Raw genomic sequence first — 22,925 nt, forward strand, 5'->3', positions numbered from 1 at the left:
CTCCCAGTTGAGAAGCCTGGGCTGCTGCAAGCTTGGACAGCTGGTTCCCACTCCCGCTTGGGAGCGAGGTGAGAAGCCTGGGCTGCTGGTCTCTGCTCTCGGTTGGGAGTTGGGGCCAGAAGTCCAGGTGCTTCTCCACCTGCTACCCCTGGGGCAGCCTTCTCAGTTACACAGCTGAACCATGAAATTGACATGGTTGCCGGTTCCAGAGAGTGGGGAATAGAGAAGCCCTGAAGGGCTTCCCCTCAGCTCCAGGCAGGAGAGGAGCAGCTCACAGGGATCCTGGGAGCCTGTGAACTCCCAGTAGGGAGCTGAGAGATGGGGCTCAGATGGGTCTCTCAGCTCCCCACACTGCCCCTTAGGTTGGTGGAAGTGCTACTGGTGAGGACGCACTCCACCGAACCCAGAAGAGCAATGTGGACATTAACCACCGCTGTAAGCGGTGGCTGTAAATCGACCTATATTAGGTCAACTTATTTTTTAAGTGTAGACAAGGCCTAAGTGCCTATCTGCATCCTCAGATGTCTAAATACTTTAAAAAATACCTGTTCTTAAATGCTAAGTCACTTTTGAAAAAGGGACTTAGCCTAAGTCACTTAAGTGCATTTGAAAAACTTACCTTTGGAAAAATATTGATGGTAAAATATACTTTAATGTATTAAAAAAAAAAAGTAATAAAAATCTATTTGAAAACCAGCAGGTATAACAGAACTTAGATTTCCTCAAGCAATTAAAGGTGTCTGACAAAAAAGGCAGATTGTAAAGAGATATATGATTTACATTCCTTATATATCACACAGTATTTTCAAAAGGTAAATATTTAGAATAGATCTCCAGCTCTGGGTTCTGTTCTTGTGCCAGATGGATGGGGGTCAGCCGAGTAGCTAATAAGAGGTGGAGTGAGGGGAGAAGAAAGTGTTCAACTCTCTCCCACCAAAGAGCGTTCACATACCTTGGGGAGTCATACCAACAGCAACCTCTACCAGTTCCTTCTTCCTAGAGCTCTGTATGTATGGAGTTCCAGTTATTCTTTGCCTTACTTCTGAGAAGTGATATTTTAAATTCTTAGCTCTTTCTCTTTTCATGTCTGTCTGTATTACTACCTCTGCATGCCAGCTAGGTAGCTTAACTGCAAAAGGAAAAAGATAACTTTAGAACTTTGTGAATATCATTTTTGTAGCTGTTGTCTTGAACTGTAAAGATTGAATAGTCTGCATTTAACCTTCAAAAAATATCCTGACTTGTTCTATAAGTCCATTTTGTTGTAATAAAAGGCCTTTGAGGCACAGTCCAAAAATGTTGGACCGCCTAGTACAGGTGGAAAGGTTTTGCTCGATCAAGAACCCCAGTCATTTTTATAGTATTGAACCAGTATGTATCGACTTAGAAAGTTAGGTCTCATTCTTCCAACAGTGTCTTAGCTCACCGTGGAATGTCTTCAGGACCCTGGAATCTGTAGTTTACAATTACCTTGTATGTGAAGTTTTGACTTTAGGAGAATTACTTGATGACTTTAACTCAGAAATAAACTTCTGAATTTGACTTAACCATTGTTAAGTCTGTATCCAAAATCCAGGGAGGAAGCCCCCAAAGAGAGAGGTTCATTGAGAAATCAAGCTACATAACCACAAAGATGACGTGAACACAGCCCAATATTAGGATTTTTAAAAGTTTTATTTTCCCATTGAATAGCAATAGTCCAGTGATGTATTCAAGCAACCATCTGTTATATCAACTAGGAAACAGATTCAAAGTGCCTGTGTGAGGTTATGGAGGCAATTGTGTGCTAAACAAATAATATTATGGGAGAAGAGGTGACAATATTCTAATCTTATTTTATGAAGAATACAAATAGTTCTAACAGCAGTAATTTAGGGGGTTCCTAAAGTGGGGATTTTAACCTCTGGGAAGCACCATTCTCCTTTTTCTTCCTTTTCCTAAAATAATTATACTACTTACCCTTGTGGTTACAGTGATAACTTTGATAACATGAATTGAACGCAAACAGATGCAGTGATGTCTGCCTTAATTTGTGGACAGGCTGAAACAATAGCTCTAAGAGCTGTGAACTGCCCCATTCCTCTTGATTAAGGCCCTGTGAACACCTGTTCTGATGGTGATTTAAGAAGAATTTTTCCCCAGGCTAATATTGGCAGGAGATGGATTTGTAATCCCTTTGCTGCTGCAAGATGTCACATTGGTTGATTGAGTTGTCTTGTGTTGGCTCATTGAAGTTACAGTTTGAAAGCGAAGATTTTTTGCTGTTTTTGGTGTTCAGTGAAACACAAATATCCATCCTGTTTTTCATAGGCTTTGAAAGTGCTTCTTCCATTGATTCCTCATATATGTGTGAGGCAGGAAATAAATATAGTCACTGGCTGACTGTTGAGAATGAGCTTCTTTTGCATCTGAGAAACTGCACGCTGAGTCTAGAACCAGTTAATAACTCTAGACCAGACAGCCTCCATCATTCTTATTAATCATTTGTGTTAATGCATGAAAGACAAATTATTACACTTAATTGAAACAAAAATAAATTTTTGGTGCAAATTTGTACAACTATACATTTTTGTGTATGTTGCTAACATACAGAATGGATTATAAAGTCTTCTAATTCATTTGTATCCTAGGGAAAGTCCATTATCAAGGACTGAGGATTTTGGGAGGAAATTGTGAAAATACCGGTAGCCTAAAAGGAGATGATAGTTTTGAAAAGTTTGGGAGCCAGTGACTGAGAAAAAAATATAATCTTCCAGGAGCTGTTAAACTAGCAGTCTTCAGCCTACTTAGATAACCTCTACTTTCACCTGATGTATATTCTAACCATCCCTCAGTCTAAGGTTCCATCTTCTGCTCTGAACTTCTCTTCTGTCAGGTACCTCTTTGTTCATGCAGCTGTTATTGAGAAGATAAATGTCTCCAAAGGACTATGGTTTTAAAAAGTGCTATGTTCGACCATTCAAAAAATAAAATAGTTGACGCTCACCTGTTTCTTTAGTTCTTGTATTATGATGAGCGTAGGGAGAGAGAATCTCTGCCCTGGAGAACTTGAGGCCAGATTTTTAAAAGGTATTTAGGCAGATGTTTTTCAGAAGTGTCTATGTGCCTGACTGCCATTGATTTAGACACCTGACTACCTTTGTCTATTTAGCCTCCCAGGGCCACACGTATAATGTAGACAGAGGGTGGGGAGGGGAAACAGAGTCACGGAGAGATGAAGTGGCTTGCCCTGAGGCACGCTGCCAGCTAGAGGTAAAGCTAGGATTGGAATGCAGGTCCCTGACTTCCAGTCCAGTGCCTATTTGCTCAGCCATGCTGCCTTAGAGATGGATACTGACGTTTTGTTTAATAATCTACTTGACGATTCCTTAACTACAAGTTATTTACAATTAACAGAATAATTATCCAGTCTGCTTCTGCTTCAGAATTACCTGTCTTATTGTCAGACTACATAATTTGCTACTACTTCCATGTACTATGGGCCATGAAGGTCCTTGGCTGCTCTCGCCATTTGCCTCGGCCTCTTTTTGTCAAGGGCATATTTTGCCCACTGATGGTCATTCATACCAAGAACTCCCTTGGGTCTTACTCAGTATTACCCCTCCATCTTCTCTTTAGTCAGGCGTGAGGTTGGACACCATAAGGCTGTCTGTCTTCTGTCAGCTCAGCTATATGTCCTGCTCACAGAAGTAGTTGGTTACGTCGTTACTTCCCTTTAAATTATTGTCCTGTTTGCTGTGCTCCTTTTATGTATAACTTTTAGTTCTCTTGTTTTCTTAACACTGCCCTTTTCTAATTCATTTGTAGCTTCTGTATGAAGACAGGAATTGATTTTGAAAAATAAGCAAAAGCCAAACACACCCTCTCAGCCTACTCAAAACGATCTGTAAGCTGCTAGCTTATCCTTCATGATCCTTTTCCTCTTGACCTATTTTGCTGTTATTGTTTTTTCAGCACTTACATTGTGTCTGGTGCTGTATGAAGAGACATGAAAAAGATTTGGGGGTGGTGGTGGATAATCAGCTGAGCATGAGCTCTCAGTGCAACACTGTGGCCAACAGGGATGCATAAACAGGAGAATCTCCAGTAGGAGTAGAGAGGTTATTTTCCTCGGTATCTAGCACTGGTGCAGTCACTCCTGAAATACTGTGTCCTGTTCTGGTACTCCCAATTGTGAAAGAATATTGATTAAATTTGATAATTTCAGAGAAGAGCAACAAGAATGATTAAAGGATTAAAAGACATCCTTTATAGTGATAGGTTCAAGGAGCTCAATCTATTTAGTTTAACAAAGAGAAGATTAAGGGGTGACTTGATTACAGTCGATAAGTATCAACAGTGGGGAACATATTTTTATAATGGGCTCTTCAATCTAGCAGAGAAAGGTATAACATGAATCAATGGCTGGAAGCCGAAACTAGACAAATTCAGAGTGGAAATAAGGTGTATCTTCTTAACAATGAGAGTAATTAACCGTTGGAACAATTTATCAAGGGTCATAGTAGATTTCTGCATCGCTGGCAATTTTTAAAGCCATATTGGATGTCTTTCTAAAAGCTGTGCTCTAAGAATTATTTTGTGGGAAGTTCTGTGCCTGTGTTATATGGGCAGTCAGACTAGATGATCACAGTGATCCCTTCTGGCCTTGGAATCTACGAATCTGTGATCTCTACCTGAAAGAGTTTATGCTCTAGTTAAACATAAACAATATACAAAAAAAAGACACCTTGAACTAGTACAAGTTTGCAGAGGGGCAGAAATCTTCCAGAGGTCACTGTTGTAAGGTATCCCACAAGACGTGCAGTTTTAAAGAAGGATTTGACAGAAGATAGGGAGGCTTCTTAACCACAAGAAGCACCATGACTCATAAAGAGTAGTGGAAGAAAGCATGGAGAAAAGACTGGGAAGACTAATGCTAAGTGGGTTGGTTGGTAGGTGCTTAAGAAGAGCACAGGAAGTGAGAGGAGAAGTGGGAAGAAATGAAATGAGGAATCGTATTACAGTGAAGTTTCATTCCCAATAATCAGTCATGCATTTTCAAACAGTTAAAAATGAGGGTCTGCCTTTAACTGCTGTCACTATCAGGACACTTCTGCAGGGGTGGTTGAGAAAATTCAACAAAACCCAGAAAAAAAATTAGTAGAACTTTTTGTATTCTTGTTTTCCCTTTCTTCTGCCATCCTTATTTTCTTTTGGAAGAGTTTTCTCACTCAGTTATCTAGCCATGTAACGGTGGGGGACTCTAGTACTTTCCTCTAGTCTTTTGCACTCCATTAATTTTCTTTCCATTACTTTCCAACCTCCCACCTACCTTATGCAGTGAAAGAGCTAGCAGTTCTCCAATCCACACCCCCAGATGCAGTAAATAACATTTGAAGTGCTGTTCTAGTCAATAAAGTGACTGTGTAAAAATGTCACCATTTTACAGATCTCTGTACACTCAGTCATATCTGTTGACTTCAGTGAGAAAAATAAATTCTCGCTCTGTTTTACTCATGTTAGCCCTGTAGAGCCAACACAGCTAAGAGAGAGGGAGCTGGCTCCTACTCCATTTTGTGGCTCATAAACCAACTTATTTGTTATGTTTCAGTCAGTTACACCTGTGCAAACCAACTGAAGCCAAATAGAGGCTGTCCAGGTGTTGTCGAATATATAAGTGGAAGCCAACGGGGTTGCGCAGATGTAATTGAACCCTTCTCACTATCTGCAAGATAGAAAGAACCTTACTTGACCCCTCATGTTGTGTTAGCCAGTTGACAGTTGGAAAAAACACAAACCCAAGGTCATCTTGTTATCTGTAAACTGAACACACTTGATCCAGAACCTCTGCAATGCCATTTTAACAAAGTCACTCTTCAGAGTAAGCTGAGTTGAAATGTAGGCTGTCCTTATGTGACACACTGCACCCTCATGTATACCCTTATGGTGTGATTGTGTATTGTTTAATGCAAAGGGTGTCATGTTAGATGTTTTTGGAATGTTCATGGCATACTGAACATTATTGTTATAGTAATATGTTTGCTGCAATGTTGTGTATGGTTATGAGGCTTCGATATATAATACTGCCAAATATGTGTCTCATCGTTTGAGACAGATCTAGGTAAAACTGTACAGAACTGAGGAGCAGTTTGCACCTCCCTAAGGCATACATAAAACAAACCAGCTCTTTCAGGAACAGCAGACTAGGTTAATCATCGATAAGGAGATGCTCATGTGACTCAGGCATGGATGAACCCCTAAAAGAACATTGTTTGCATTCACCCTGAAGAGGAAGGGGGCGAAGGAACATTTTTAAAAGAGACATTTTGCTGTTCTTTCTCTCTCTCTCCCACCTCCATCTACAAGTACCACCAAGCAACTGAAATGCTGACCCAGGGGAGAGCCAGGCTGGGAAGGAATCCAGCCAGCATGTGGTGAGAATCGACTAAGACTGTAAGGTTGCTGAAAGTGTTAAGCTTACTTTAGAATATGTTCGGCCTTTGTTTCATCTAGATCAAATCTGACTTATTTTCCTCTGGCTTATAATCACTTAAAATCTTTTGTTTGTTTTATCTAAAGAAGTGCATGGGGTTTAAGGTGTGTTAGAGACTCTCTTTGACGGGACAAGGCAGGTGCATATCAATTTCTTTGATAAATTGACAAACATAGGAGCTTGCAGTGTGCAATGGGCAGCACTCAGCACTGTAATATGGCATTTCCTTGGGTTGATCCCAAGAGTGGCTGGCCAGAAGCACTCACTCCCTTAGTTGAGAGCAGCTTGCTTGCCGTAGGCTGTGCATGGGCTGACCCAGGAATGGGGGTTCACACAGCGGGGCAGGGTAAAATGGGCTCCAGGAGTGAGGGATTGGGGTGACACCGTAATACACCAGTCCAGATTGCAGAGGGGAATGTCACACCTTATATCTGAAAACGGGAGTCCCACTTCCTTATTGAGAAGGAATGGTCTCAGCTCCATGGACAGCTGTTGTGTCCCCAGTTACTGGAAGCTCCCTACATCAATGTGCTGAGGCTCAAAGGCCCTGATCCTCAACGGTATTTAGGTTCTTAACTTCCAATGATTTCAGTGGACGTTAAGGAACCTAAATACCTATGGAATTGGGTCACAGTAACTATTCAAGTATAAGCTTTATTGAAGAGGTGTCCACAGAGCAGCTCATTAACCTCTGAAAATCATAGTCCAGCATGCAATGGGCTGGGTAAAACCTCAGAAGAATTTTCTGAGGCGGGAGCCCCATGGGGGGAGGGACAGGCAAGCTCTTCTGTGGTTGTTCCAAAGCCCCAATCAGGAATTTGAAGGGGATGTCCCCAGGACAGTGTGGTGCTGGAGCAATCCTTCTTGTCGGGGGAATATGTAGTGGAGTTTGCTGGTGGATGCCGTCACTCTTGAGCTAATATCTGCTGTCAGGCAGCTGGTCAGCTGTGACCCATCACTTGCTATGTAATTGGTTGCCATAGCAATCTGCTATAGCAATGACCTATGGCAACATCAGTACAGCTTCTGTTGATCTGATGGGGACAGGAGCATACCCTTCTTCTCCATTGCTTGTGACAATACAGCTACACTCCAGTGCAACAGATGGATGTATTTCTAGGTTAACATGTTCTGACTCAAGACCATGACTCCAACTGGTCTCAAGTTGCAAAGTTACCCTATTGCTACATTGCTAAAAAGTTACCTCCACCCAGAAGAACTGCACTGGCCTTAGATTTTTTTTTCTCCTCTTTTAGGAGGGGAGGGACTTTTTAACCCCTTTATTTTTCTTATTTAGGTATTTACTCATCTTTTATGAGCTGCCATTGGGTTTAGTTATTTTCTTTAGCAGAATAAATTATTTTCTGGGTCAGGCAAACATTACATCCATTATTTATGGAGATAACAGCCTTTACTATTAAGTGAGCAGTCTTGCAAGATTATTCCCAGTACATAGATGTGGCAGTTGATATATGGAGAAGTTGGGGACACAACTTTTCAGAAGGGTTCATTGGTTTTGAATGTCTCCATTTTTGGGTGCCCATCTTGAGATATACAGAACCAGATTTTCCAAATACCATTTAGACACCCGAAGAAGAGGCCAGTACAGTATGTTCAATGCTAAGCTCTTGTGAAATCCAGCCCAGGCGTCACAATGGGAGTTACTGAACTCTTTTAAAACATTTGGCCCTTATTTAGGTGCCTGTGGGAGTTAGGCTATTTTAAAAAAATCTTGTCCCAGTTGTGGGTGCTGAACACTTGGAAATCTGGACCATGAGGTCTGATTTTCAGAAATGCTGAGCACCCACGTCTCTAATAGATGTTGATTTACCTATGTATCATATTGGAGAATTTCTACTGGCTGCTATGTGACTTCAAATGGGGATGTACTTATGTGCTGTATTCAAAAATACATTTTTTTTTCTTTCTTTTAATTAATCCCAGTCTGGAATTACAAATGTCAATGATTAGTCATTTGCTGGTATTTTTACTTACTAATTTTAATGAAATATAAACAGCATGTTTGATAGTATACGTTATTTTCTTACATGAGTGTTTAAAAATAGGGAAATGTATAAAGGAGTGCAACAGAACAAGGACTGATTTATGGTAGGTATACAGAAGTGGTGTTAGATCGGTGTGTACAGGGTCTAGCATAATAGGGTCCTCTTCCATGACTGGGACTCCTACGTGCTACTGCAATACAAAGAATAAGTTATTGTATTGGTTCATCCTATTTGGTCCATCTTCCTTTAGTTTCCTACCAACAAGTGCAACGTAGATTTGACTTCAAATCTCTTTCTTGATCCAATTCATGAAAATTTTGTTGCCCTAATTATTAATTATTATTATTATTTGGTAAAGATTTAAGTTCATCAGTTAGTTTCAGTTTCTGATTTTTTCCTTGCATGCAGAGCTTCCAACACAATTATTGCTATTGAGGAGGAGGATTTCTAAGGTGGTATCAAAATTCTGCTCACTTGGAGTTTTTGCTCTGGATCAACATTTTAAAAATTAAATCGAAAAATGGTTTGAAGTTTATTTTACATTGCTAAATAGTACGAGAATGTTTTTGAATTGTAATCATATTAGGATTTACATAGTACTTTTCATCTGCATATCTAAAAAGTGCTTCATAGACAAGGATAAATGTCTCCAACCCCATTTTACATGTGGGGAAGCTGAGGTGGAGCGACTGTTACCATTCAAGAAAAAGATCTTGGAGTCATTGTGGATAGTTCTCTGAAAACATCCACTCAACAGAATATTAGGAGCCATTAGGAAAGTGATAGATAACAAGACAATAAATATCATAATGCCACTATAAATCTGTGGCATGCCACTATCTTGAATGCTATGTGCAGTTCTGGTTGCCTCATCTCAGAAAAGATATTTTAGAACTGGAAAAGGTACAGAGAAGGGCAACAAAAATGAGCAAGGGTATGGAACAGCTTCCATATGAGGAGAGATTTAAAAGACTGTGACTTTTCAGCTTGGAAAAGAGACAACTAAATGAGGGGGATATATATGATAGAGATCTATAAAATCATGAATCGTGTGGAGAAAGTGAATAAGGAAATGTTATTCACTCCATCACATAATATAAGAACCAGGGGGTCACTGAATGAAATTAATAGGCAGCAGGTTTTTAAAACAAACAATGAAGCACTTCTTCACATAGTGCTCAGTCAACTTGTGGAACTCATTGCCAGGGGATGTTGTGAAGGCCAAAAGTATAACTGGGTTCATTAGATGGAGGATAGGCCCATTAATGGCTATTAGCCAAAATGGTCTGGGATGCAACCCTATGGTCTGGGTCAGGGGTTCTCAAACTGGGGGTTGTGACCCCTCAGGGGGTCGTGAGGTTATTATGGGGAGGAGGTGTCGTGAGCTGTCAGCCCCTGTGCATGCTGATAAGGATGGCATGGCATGGAGGGGTTCATCACTTTTGGTGGGAGGTCGTCACAGCCTGAAATATTTTCACAGGGGGTCCCAGCAAAAAGGGGTTTGAGAACCCCTGGGTGAACCTAGCCATCCCACTCAGAAGCTGGGAGTGGATGGTGGGGTGGATCACTTGATAATTGCCCTGTTCTGTTTATTCCCTCTGAAGCATCTGGCACTGGCCACTGTCGGAAGACAGGATACTGGGTTAGATGGACCATTGGTCTGACCCAGTATGGCCGTTCCTATGTAGTGAATCTGTGTAGGAGCTGGAAATAAAACCCTGTTCTCCTAATTCTCAGTTTTGTATCCTAATCACTGGCCAATGCTGCTCCTGCTGCTGAAGGGTTTGGGTAAATAGACGAGTTTTGCAATGGGCTCTGAAGGAAGCAAGGTGTGGTTCCAGCTTGGCCTCCTGCATTGTGGGGTTGTACACCCAGGTATCTTTCACCAAGAACACTCCGCCCCAAACCTCTCAGCTTGCCAAGCTGCTACCTTGGCACCTCTGAGAAGGCAAGGGCCTGGTTGAGTCCTCGCTTCATGTTAAAGCAGCTGCAGGGCTGTTCTAAGGTGCTGACTAGTATGGGCCCCCAATAAACTGTTGTCTGGGGGGGCCATTGGAGTTAATCAGCATTTTGTCCATGGCTTCATCCTTATCCCTACTCTTCAAAGAAGCCGTGCATCATAGCACAATGTCTTTTTTCCCTTTAATAGACGGTTTGGTTTTTTGACCCTGAAATATTACCTCCGCTTTCTTTTCTCAAGGGGAACTTTTCTTCATACAGAGTTCAGTGCTGCCCTCTGCTACATTGCATCTTTGGAAAGCACTGAGTAGGCTTGTTGATTTTCTGACCCCCATTGTACAGGCCTTGCCCCCCCAGTCCCCTTCGCCTCGCCATTTTTTTTTGCAATGGCCCGCTGTGTGTGAGAGGGCTGAACTGAGTGAGCCCTTAGGCAGTGCTGTTTGAGTTGACAGTAACCGATGATGACTGTCATTTGGATTAGATTTACCCCAGCTACATTTTTGAACCTCCCCCCTTTAAATGTAATTTATTTATTTTTTATTTTAAATGTTAAGTGAAATTCTAGTGATTGGACAAGGGCCCAAATTAGAAACCCTATAAACAGAAAACCTCTGTGCACAAAACAGGTGCAATTTAGGCAGCAGCTCTATAGGTTTCCCTACACTGACACAACAGTGTGCCTCAGTTTTTACTGGGGTGGGGGTTACTTATCTGCCCCCCCCCACCATAATATCTGAGTACCTGACCATCTTTGATATATTCATCCTCACAACATCCCTGTGAGGTAGGACCATTATCCCCGTTTACACATAGGCAATGGAGGCACAAAGAGACTAAGGCTCAGATTCTTAAAGGTATTTAGGTGTCTAACTCCCATTGATTTCAATAAGAATTAGGCCCCCAAATAACTTTGTGGGTCTGGACTTTAGGGGCCTAAATCCTAATGACTTTCAATGAGACTTAGGGTCCTAAGTGCCTAAGTCACTTTTGAAAATGGGCCTTATGTGTCTTAAGTCATCTGAGCCTTGCAATGCTAAGGAGACCCTGGCTTTATACCTAAATACCTTTTAAAAATCTGGGTCTAAGTGACTTGCCTGAGGTCACACAGGAAGTTTGTGGCAGAGCAGGGAATTGAATCGTGGTCTCCCAGGTACTAGGGGAGTGCCTTAACCATTTAAAAATCCTTCTTCTGACCCTTCCTTCTTGGGAAAGGTGATTAATTTGCCCTGCCCTTCATTCATTGTTTTTGCTGCTAAATCTGAAACTGAAATTGCCAGTGATGGTGACGGTTTTTGCTGTGCAGACACTGATCCATAAGGAACTGGACCAAGACCAGCTAAGTCATTTCACATGGGTTATCACTCTGCTTTCAGATAGTAACAAATTTTGATCACTCCTGACATTGGCTGAATTTCGACCAGTGGTGCAGAGGTAAAATGTGGTGTATTGTTTTGGCTTTTCCTTTGCAGTGGAGTGCGACCCTGCACCATCCAGGAGCTTGTTACTGTGCTGATTCCTCTTTTATTTCTCTCATGACTATGGATCCTGATGTTGTCTTCTACATGATGCTTTTCAGTGTATTGGTTTGGGTTTATGTCTTTTGTATTCTTCCTCCTTTTACCTTCTGAGCTGTTTGACTCATGAAGCATGATACCGTGGGCTGCTAGTTGTTATTAATTATGTGCTGCTTTTTGGTATGGCTTTGGGTGTTGGCTTTCTATTCTTGGAACCTTGCTAATATTTCAGACAATAGGCCTGTTGTTTAGCAAGTGCTGCAGGCCTTTTGTGAATTTAGGTTTAAAAAAAATAATAAAAGAATGACTAATTGAGCATGAACAATGCTGGTGAGACTGTAGTCCATTGTGTTACTATTGAGAGCAAAATTTGCATTCCTAGAAAAGCTTGTTCTCGGTCAAAATATAGGGCAGTCTCTTTATTGCTCATGGGAAAACATGTACTATATATTCAGCTCAGGATGCTACTTAAAAGGATCAACTTTCTATAAAGTGACATTTTCTTTCCTTGGAACAGTGAAGTTAGATTGAAAGCCTGGTTTGCTTGGCAACAGAAGTGGATCTTTCTTATTCAGGCAAGTATTGCGGGGGCTATTTAAAGTCTGTCACACACACGCACAATGATTTGTTTGCTGAAATGGCTTCTTTTAAGATTATGTTTAGCACTGACATTGCTAAGTCTTTTGAAGGGAAAGGCTACACTCCTATATTGTATAACTATCTGCCTCTTCTAAGTGCCAGAGGGCACCCAGCAATTGGCTCTTTCTTATTTCAAAAGTATATTTGTCTATGGCTTTTTTCTTGAGATGTGTAAGTCAAGCCGAAGGTTAAAGTAGGTGTCTAACAATATTTAGAGAAATCATGACTTCTGCATAACTCTTAAATGTAGTCAGTTGTGTATTCAGTACATGTATAAAGTATGCTGTTTGTATACGTGTGCATGCTATATATAAATGTATAATGATTAAGTTGCTATCCGTATGTGCATTCTGTTCTAGGTAGGATAATCTGTTTTTCTAGTCCATTTTGCTGTGAAGATTCAGATCTGATTCCTTGATGAATGGGTATAATGCTTCCTTTGCTCATCTTCTCTAAACAGACTGTTTAGACTGTGTGAGTTCTTTGGGGCCCAGACGGTCCATTACACTGTGTATGTACAGTGCCTAGCGCAGCGGGGCCCCAGTCTCAATTTTTAGATGTTAGTGTAATAGAAATAAATTAAAATAGTAATCTTTAAATGTTGTAGTTTGGGATTCTGTTCTGCAATCCTTACTCACACAAGCACTCCTTACTCCTGCAGATAGGCAAAGCAAGCATCTGTTTAAGTGCTCTGCAGAATTGTGCCATGTGTCATTGGGATCCTTTGCGTGAATGAGGGTTGCAGGGTCGACTTCAATGGTTCAGGCCCTTAGTGAGCAGCTAAATGGGAAACCTGGACTGAAGAGCAGGTGGACTTCCTGTCTTCAGGCCAGCACTGACTGAGTAGAGCGGAGTAGTGATATCTCAGAGGAGTGGATTCTGGTCTGATATGACCCAAAGTTTTGTCAATATTTCTTTTTCTTTCTGTGAAGGAGAGATGGGAGTAGGGAAGAGTTCTGAAGGGGAAGTGTTGTCATCTTGGATGTTGAAAATGAGCAGTGAGTGCTCAATAATTGTCTGTGCTTACTTATGCTTGTAAAGAAAGTTCACTAGGTACTAGAAGTGCTCCTGTGCATGGCCTGATTACAAGATTCAAACCAATTGGATACCAGTATTATGGCATCTGGGATTTGCAAGTTAAATTGTTTTTGCCACTAGTCATGATTAATTTGCAGTTTTCACCTTGCATTTTCAGGAATGCACATAAAGAGAAACTTTGAGGAAAAACAGGAAAGGAGGAAATGGAAAGTATATTCTGCAGTGCTTCTCTCATTTATGACCTCTGCAGCTGGAACACAATGCTGCATTTTGTCACCTGTTTTCCATATCAGTTAAGTGACTGTTGAAACAAAATACACAGTTTGATACAGTGAAAATGTGTGAGCAGCTTATACCAATCAGTAGCTGGCACACCTCTGCAAGCAAAAATCAGATACTTGTTGCAGCAGCAGGCAGGAACATTCATAAAGAAAGCATGGGAGAATCATATGAAATTATTTTGCTTGTTTTCCTCATGGGAATGAGCCTGGCTGAGATTTTCACACTTGGGTACCAAAATTAGTTTCCAAATGCATTATTATGGGTATGTCTTCACTGACAGTGGCAAATTCACTGCCGTCAAATCGATCTGGAAGTGCATTAAAACCACCCTCTCAAGTGGCATAGCACTGTGTCGAAGAGAACGCATTTCCCATCCGCGCAGCGCAGTGAAGATGCCACATAGAGGAGGAGTTACAAAGTCAATGGGAATTACGCAAGCTTCTCTGCGTAGCTTGCGTAACTCCCATCGATTGCCACCGAATTTTCAGGTAAGTGTAGACTGGGCCTCGGACACCCTAAATGAAAATGGCCCTATTTTCAGTAGTGCTGCCCACCCCACAAATCCCATTGAGTTCATTAGAAATTGCAGATGCTCAACACCTTTGAAAATCAGGTCAATCTAATATTTAGGTACATAAATATGGATTTAAGAGATAAATTGTAGGCATCCAAGTTTGAAAATCTTGGCCATCGTTTTTTCTTCCAGACAGACAGAAGCATCTGTCCCACTCTCAACCTTTAGAGGTTCAACAAGTATAGCAGAAAATTTAAGTTTAGGATGGTTTCCTTGGGAAACCTTATCCCATCCCAAGCTGCACGTGATTGGTTGAGGCTATTAATCTGTTCGATGTAAACTTTCCTGTGTTTTTGTTGATCATGAGATGGAAACAATTAAGATGCTGGTTAGGCAATTGTTACTATAGTAATTACAAGTCTTGGTGACTGCATCATCTCACAAAGTCTGTCACAGGGACAAAGTAGTGTTATGACTTGACTCTAAATTCTTGCCAAAATTAGTCTCAGTGCTTGAGCTTCATATAAATTTGTTGACCTGGGTTCTGCAATACGCCTTCACTTCCAGGGATTTTTTAACCTTCCAGATCCATTGTAAAACTGCTCTTTTCGCAGATATTTGTGGAGGGGATGAGATGAGGATGTCAGGATGGAATTCGTTAGATGGGGAATGCTGGCAATATGGGGTGGGGGTGAATTGCAACTGTGGGGTGGCTGGCTGTGGATTTTAATGGTTCTGTGGAATTGTGGGTTTTGAAAATTGGAAGTGGCGCCCAAAAATGGGATTGCCGTGTATGTTTGAGAACTCTAACAGCTAGTCCTTAGCAGGTGTAAATCAGCACAGATCCACTGCAGTCAATGGGGCTACATTACAATATGAGGATCTGGCCCCATATAAATAAATCTGTGAAATGGGGATAATTAACAAGGATATTGCATGGCTACATCCATTGATGTTTTCAAAATACCTGGAGCTCTTCAGAAGTGCTAAATATTATATTACTGACACTTTAGCATGCACCTCAGTCTCCCAAGTACCTCCTAACCGCTGCTCACCCCAGGCTGCAAAACACAGCTGCTCTGCCTACTTCCTGTTTTGCTGCCATGATTAAATGAGAACAGAGATCCCTGCAATGGTTCAAAGGCACTTTTGGGAAAATCACCAAGAATGACTTTCCAGGGTATTCTTGCTGTTTTGATCCTCATTTTTCCCTGCAATCACAAGTGGTTTTGGGGTATGCCTACCGCCGATGTGAATGCATACTCCTCATCCTGATAATTATATTTTACATTGGCAGAATAATTGAGTTTCTAAAGGCCAGGTTTCAAACTATAAATTAGATCAAGGTTTGTCCAGAGGATGGAGTCACCAATGCCCTCTTCTAATATTTGTCCTCATTATTGAGCGCTGGAGCAGATCTATGCAACTAACGACGGAATTCTAATGTAAACTAAATTCGGTGGCTCAGCTGTTGGTAAGGTGCTTATCATTACTGGGATTACCCACAAGAGTCTAGATCCTTTCCAGACCTAATGAGATGTAGTCCCTGCTCCAAAGAGCTCTCAATCTAAAGAAGCAAGCAGCATACAAAGGTGAAGGAGAGTAATAAAACATACATTGTTTTTTAAAAATGTATTATCAGTTGTCTGCATTTACCCATTTATTTGCCTATGGTGCGTTCACATTCTTGTAGAAGGGATTGGAAAAAGGAGGGGGTTTTAGCCCTCCAGGCTAGTTCAGTAAGGGTTTTCCATGTAAAGAAGAGAGCGTGGCTGCCATTGTTTTGGAAGAAGCAGACAATCTGGCAGTGTGAGGACGGGAAGGTGACGCAATAAGGAATTAGAGCAAGTAAGTAAGGAAGGTCATAGAAGCTGAAGTTAGACAAATGATGAAGGACCTTGAAGGTGAAAAGAGAAAATGTAAACTTAATGCAGATTGCTACAGTGTTTAAACAGTCATGAAATCTCACCCCCTGTAGTACCTACACTCCTCCTGTAGCAGGCACATTGATCTATTTGGATATCCTTTGTACTGAACAAGTCAGGAACAGAGAATGCCTGGTCATCAGCTCTCTCTGCTCCATGTTAATTTCTACCCCAAGTGTCTCCATCGATTGTAATTGCAGTCATGTGGAGCAAGAAGAGAGGTGGTCTGTTGGGTAGCCTAGACCCATGTCATGTAATGGTTCAAATGAACGCCTTGAACTCCACCCAGAAGCCCACAGACATCCAGTGCCGCTCACAGGACGCTGCTGTGATGTGCCCCCACTGACAAATGCCTCATGCCAGGCAGCCTGCCACGTTCCAGACTAGGAGTAGGGTCTGAATGGTTCCAAGCAGAGTGCCACACAGTGGTCTCCCCTCCGGCTGGTGAAGGCTTTGGTACGCTGGAGAGACAACACAGAGAGGTTAAACGCTTTGCCCAAATCACACAGGAAGTCTATGGCGGAGCTAGGAACAACTCTGAGCTTCTCATCCCTGGTCTGTGTGCTAGCTGCAAAACTGTCTTTTCCTTCCAGGAGTATTAGGCCACATGGCATTGGTTTTTTTCACATTGGCAGTCGAGGAGGACTCCAGGTTCGCTAAACCAGTGATGGTTATAAACATGGTGCGTAAAGGGACACCAGGTTAATTGGTTTGCTAAGCGGTGGAACTGGAACCATATCAATCCAAACCTGACTGATAGTGAGCGATAAGAAGGAGAATGTCTTGAGCCGACTGAGTTTTCTTTATTGCGTCAGTGTTTGCTCCTTAGCTTCAGTTCAGTTCAGTAGAAATGATTGGTCAGGAGAATAGAGGCACTGAGCCAAACAAATGCAACCTGCGTGTACTCTGCAGGGCTGCCTACCCCAGCTGTGTCATGAGTGTTGTTTGCTACGAATGCAGGGTACGTTTTTCAAAAGTGCTCGGTGCTGGCCTTGCTCTGCTCTCACTGATGTTGGTGTGAGTCTGACCGGTGAGTTCAGCGGTAGCAGTGTTAGGCCAGTGGTTGAGGGGCACTTTTGAAAATTTCACCTTGAATGTGCAAACATTTACCTTCATTAAAACCCATTTGGGACTTAAGCAAGGTCAACAAATAGGAAATGCCCTTACAACCACAACTGAATGCCCACCGCCTTGTCCACCCCTTGGGTAGTCATTTATCCCTTTGCAAAATGAGCCTAAAACTCTGCCAACCAGATTTGGGTACTGGCCCCTACAATATAGATCTGGACTCTCTCATGCAAAGAACCAAAGCAAGGAGAACTAATGATGGGGACTTTTGCATGTAAGTGACGCTTTATGGGCTGACTCCTGTAAGTGGAATGTTGATGCTGATGGGGAAAGTCTGTCTACGTGGAGGGAGAGAGAGAGAGAGAGAGAGAAAGGTTAGAAGAGGTGGCATTGAGTGTCCAAGGTGCGTACAATGCCAGTGAATTGACATCTGTCTAAAGACCTGATTCTGATCCTTTACTCAGGATTTGTCCACACACAGTCGTACCAGGTGAACCAAAGGTATGATTTTTTTTTTTTTAAGCCAAATTAGTTAAACCTTTGTAAACCCCTGTGGTGGTACCTGCAAGACGCAAGGCAAACTGATATAACCCAGGTTTAAGCTGATTTAAGAGGGTCCACCAAGGGGTTTGCACTGGTTTAACTGAACTGGTTTAACTAAACCAATACACACTGTGTAGACAAGGCCTCTCACAAGTAACACATGCCTAAGTGAGGGAGTGTTGTAGGATTGGGCTTTACATTATTACTTTTTACCAGGAATTTGCTTCACTTACTGTCTGTGAAGCGCTGGATATACAAATGGTTCTATGATAACATGCAAAATACAGCATTGCCTTAGTGTGTATTCATTCCCAGAACTAAGTAGTTTGGAAATTAAACGATTGGCAGTTCAGCTGTGTTCAGTAAATGCATTACATTGAATTTTGTGATTTAGCTTTTTATTTTACATAATTTATTCTTGAGTCCATTTCTGAAATTTCAAATGGAAATAATTATTTATCACCTGGCAGGGCTAAAGGTTACCATTGCATTTTTATTCTTGTAGCCAAAGTATTAACTCCTAGCCAGAGCCACATTTTGCAGTATTCCAGGGGTTCTCAATTTTTTTTCTGGGACCCCCTTTTGAAAATATTTCAGGCTGTGACAACCCCGCCCAAAAAAGTGACGACCCCCCCCCATGCCATGCCACCCACACCCCTATGCCATAGTACCCTTACTTTTGCACTGCTACTGGGGTGGCCCTGCCTTGAGAGCCCCCGGCCGGCAGCCGCTGCTCTCCGGCCACCCATGTCTGCAGGGCTCTGGCTGTCAGCCATGCACAGGGCTGACAGCTGCAGTCACAGCATGTGTGGGGGCTGACAGCTCGCAACTCCCCCATAATAATCTCGCGACCCCTGGAGGGGTCCCAACCCGCTGAGAACCCCTGCTGTAATCCCTCGCTTTTTTTAATGTCACCAGTGTAGTATTTCTCCAAACATGAAAGCAAGGAAACCGAACATTTTTGTATTTCTGTGGGTGGTTGTTTGGTTTTTTTTTAAAAACCCAGTGAAAGTCAAGTAGCAGAAAAAAACCTGAGACACAACTGACAGGTCTCCAGACCTATTGGAAGGCCTAGACCTAGAGATGTAGCCAATATGGGATGTGTCATGCTCAAGTAATGCAACTGCTGATGGTGACGCTAAGGTTGCACTTTGCCCCTGGCCAAAGCTTGTCATGGCTCCTGCAAGCTACATGTGCAGATTCTTCCCCCTATGCAGAACCCCCCCTGAAGTCAGAGCTCCATGTGGACAGAGGGTTCCTCCCATGTAGAGTTCATTGGGATCTTTGAGTACCATTGTAGATAGGATCTTTTGTTACAGTTGCACAGCATTTCAGGAGTGATACTGTTGAAATGCTAGGCGTAAGCTGTTAAGGTTATAGGGAAATTTGCACTGTGAATATACAGTGAAATAATACTAATTTTAATAATTAATAATACTAATTTTAATTGTGTACAACCATACTGGAGGAGCAATATCGAAAAGGAGGATGATGCTAATTAGTTTGTCAAATAGTATCGCATGTCACCAGGGATGTACGATGATCTAAGGCCGTAGTTCTCAACCTATTTACCAAATGTGTTGTGTGGGTTGCGTCCAATACTACCTGTATGGCCCTGAAGATGTCATATGGGCCGCAACTGTGTGCTGATTGGGTTGCAGGTTGAGAATCACTGATGAAAGGGAAGATCCTGTTGTGGGGCATATGTAACACTCATGAGAGTTACACTAGCACCCAAAGGAGAAAAGTTATAGTTGATTGGAAATTTTTTTTTAAATTTGTTCTGACTTCATTTTCATTGCATCCATGGTAAATCTGGGGGTCAGGCAGAGGGTGTCTTGCATTCAGGATACAGTACGTTTTTATCCCGTAGTAACACAGTAAAGTCTCCTATATAAAGGTTTGAAATTGAGGCTTTTAGTTTCTGTGCCTTAGACTCAGAAATGCACAGTTCTGATGTGTGTTTGTCTCTTTGTAGCGCTTCCACTTCTCACTCGGACCATTCAGTACATACAAAATCTGCTTCGGTTGTGTCCTCGGATTCGATCTCCACTTCCACAGACAACTTTTCTCCAGATCTGAGGGTACGTATTCCTTTTTATGTAGCTACAGTGAGATCCCAAGTAAGCCATTTGGTGGTTGTGTAAGTGTGGAAATAGCCAAAAGACTTCAGCCTCCAGTTTTTTTAGCAGGAGCTGGGGAGGGACACAGAACCCAACAGCTGAAATAGGAGTTAGTTTGATTTCGAGACCATTACTGGCAAAATAGTCCTGGAGAGCCAGGTTTTCAAAGACCGAACAACCCACACTTGGGACCAGACTTTCTAAAGAGCTCAGCTTCCAAGAGTTCAACACACCTAAATAAGGGCCGGATTCAGCACCCAGTTGCTCCCACAGCACCTTACTTTGGTTCCTAAATTGAAGCTGATCCTTTCTGAAAATCTGGCCCTGTTTGTGAGCGCTGAACTCCTGGAAAATCTGGACCCTAACATCTGTCTTAAAAGAGATTGCACTGCAGTGATCACTGGCAAATAGTAGCTGGTACTCCCAGTAAAATAGCCTTCTTCTCCAATAAAAAACTCTGAAATCAAAATGTCAAACTTGGGTACCTAAAGCCAGGTAATTAAATCCAGAACTGGTCACCTAAGTAAGTGGCCTGATGTCCAGGATGCAGCTCTTAATGAAGCCAGAGGGATTTGTGGATGTATCCAGACCAGTGAGGGGCTGTGTCACCATTTGCCCTGCAACTTGGGATGACTCACAATGCTTTGCTGCTGTAGCTGCCACCTGGGCTACTCACAAACAGCCTGTCTGTACACCTACCGCGTGCTACAGCCTAGGTCCAGCAACTCTCACTCCAGCAGCTGTCAGCCAACACCAGCCACACTCTGGCTTCCTCCAGCCTTGGTTACAATTTACAGGGTGATCCCAGCATACTCCCAGTCTCAAACTTTTCCCCAGAAATGTGTATTCGCTATCCAGCCTTCTTCTGGACAGTCCAGACATATTAGCCCCATTGCCTGTCTCAGGGGATCAATGTACAACAGTCTGCTACCTTAAATGAAATTACCCAAACAATTGACAACATTAGTTTTAATAAAGAATACAACAAATTGATTTAAAAACAAGACAATATATTTGTACTCAGTTAAAACCTAAGGCCATAAAGTCAGAAATGGTTACAAGAGAAATAAAGGTAGAAAGCTTCCTAGTGCTAAGTAGACTTAACAAAGTAGACTTGGTTCAAGGTGAAGTGCCTGACCATGTTTTTCCAGGAACATTGCTGAGACAACTGTCAGGCCAGGATCTGCTCCCTAGCAGCTGCTCCTTTTGTTGTCTTAGGTGAAAAAGAGAAGTGGATAGGAAGTGAGAACTTGGTGTGTTTTTCCCCCTCACTTTTATAGTTCAGGCACCCTTTGAAATGCATTTTCCTGAAGCTTACCTTGTTCCCAGTTAACGTTCATTCAAACCATAAAGAAGGCGACGTGGTGTCTGGTGGCGAAAGGGATTGCACGCTGTTTCTTCTCTCCTCTGTTTGCTGAAATGCTCATTTTTCTTGTCTCCTGTCTTCACCCTCTTGCTGTCTGCGGATCCTGTTTACAACTTATATGTAAACTGAAGTAAACACAAATTTCTTTAAGACCTGCTTGACCAGCCCTGCCTAATTGGGGCTACGTGGGTTTGAACATGTGCCACCAACATTATTCAAGGGGAATTCCTAACTTTACATATAATGTTGCTACACACATTTCATCATGGTATTATTGACCAGTGAGTTATTAGTTTTCAAATGAGACCTCACAAAGCGTATTTTGTACAAAGATTAATGCAATGGTGTGTAGGGTGTGAACACAGAGATGCATTCTGTCACAGGGTGCTCAGCACTTTTGAAAATAAGGCCATTTACTTAGGTGCCTAAACATTTGTTTAAAGTGTGCACTGGTTTGAGATAGATTTTCATATAAATATAGTGGGGAATATTGGTAGAACCAGTAAAAGCTTTCAAAGTATGGCCACTATAGTTAAGCTAATGTAATTTCCGTTATTTTTAGTATTTATTTATTATTTTAAATGACAGTAGCATCCAGAAGCGTCAATCAAGATCGGGGCCCATTGTGCTCTGTGAACCTGTATGAAGATGTGGTCTCTGCCCCAAAAAGAGCTTAAAGTATTGCCAGCCAAAGTCATTAAAAAATTATGAGTCTTCCTTAAAAATAATGGGATTTTTTTAAAATGGGGGTACTTATTTTCCTTCTAGTTTTTTTTTGTTCAGGGTTCCAGTTTTCACACTTGTCTGCAAATATAAGAGCTAGAAACTTTTTTTTTAAATGAAAGTTGAGATTCTCATAATCACAGAACTCCAGGATCTGGGGCTGTAAAATAAACACTGTATGCACACAGTAACGTTGTGAGAGCTGGCAAAAGCAATACAGGCCTTTTTCTTTTTTATACTGTGAATTGTGTTTAGGTCTCAATGTTGTCTTGGTGAGCATAATTGTTTCCACGAGTGGTATCTTTCCAGTCCATAGCTAACAGAAAATCCCCTAGTTTTACTGTTACAAGGACTTGATTGTTTCCATTTGAAGAAGGTACTTTACTCTGTGAGGCTTCTCAGACATTTGTAGTTAAACATTAGGCTCCAGTTTGAAAATTAAACATGTGGTCCTTTTTTCTGATAATAATTTGCATGTCTTGAGTATCTTCCATCTGAGGATCCCAATCTGCAAGAGAAACACGCGTGAATTAATCCTCACAACACCCTGATGAGGTAAATAAATACATAAATATATAGCTTCTCTCCTCCCCTGTAAAATATGGATGTTGAAACAGGGAAGTTGTGGTTTAATCATTTTCAGAACTGGGACCAGATCACAAGACATTCTGATTCCTGGTCTCATTGTTTAGGCCATGCCTAGGATTAGAAACACTGTTATAACTTTAAATGCACTTTTTATATCAAATTCTT

General features: G+C 41.8%; 1 protein-coding gene across 3 annotated transcripts in view; it reads left to right on the top strand.

Annotated features, from left to right (window-relative positions):
- MTMR2 (myotubularin related protein 2) overlaps positions 1–22,925 on the top strand; it is a 75,932-nt gene that overhangs the window by 9,344 nt on the left and 43,663 nt on the right. Inside the window, exons 1-2 of one of the 3 annotated variants that reach the window (XM_067568005.1) lie at positions 15,755–16,016; positions 19,939–20,044. Coding sequence is in view for 2 of the 3 variants with exons in the window: in XM_067568004.1 (XP_067424105.1) it covers positions 19,904–20,044 (141 nt within the window). In the remaining variant the exon portion in view is untranslated. Of the gene's footprint in view, positions 1–15,754; positions 16,017–19,596; positions 20,045–22,925 lie in introns of those variants that run through there. The other 2 variants (XM_067568013.1, XM_067568004.1) reach the window with 2 other exon arrangements.

Source organism: Emydura macquarii, unplaced genomic scaffold (genome assembly GCF_026122565.2).
Source record: "Emydura macquarii macquarii isolate MOO-44397 ecotype Brisbane River unplaced genomic scaffold, CSIRO-AGI_Emac_v2 contig_318, whole genome shotgun sequence".
Classification (NCBI taxonomy): Eukaryota; Metazoa; Chordata; order Testudines; family Chelidae; genus Emydura; species Emydura macquarii.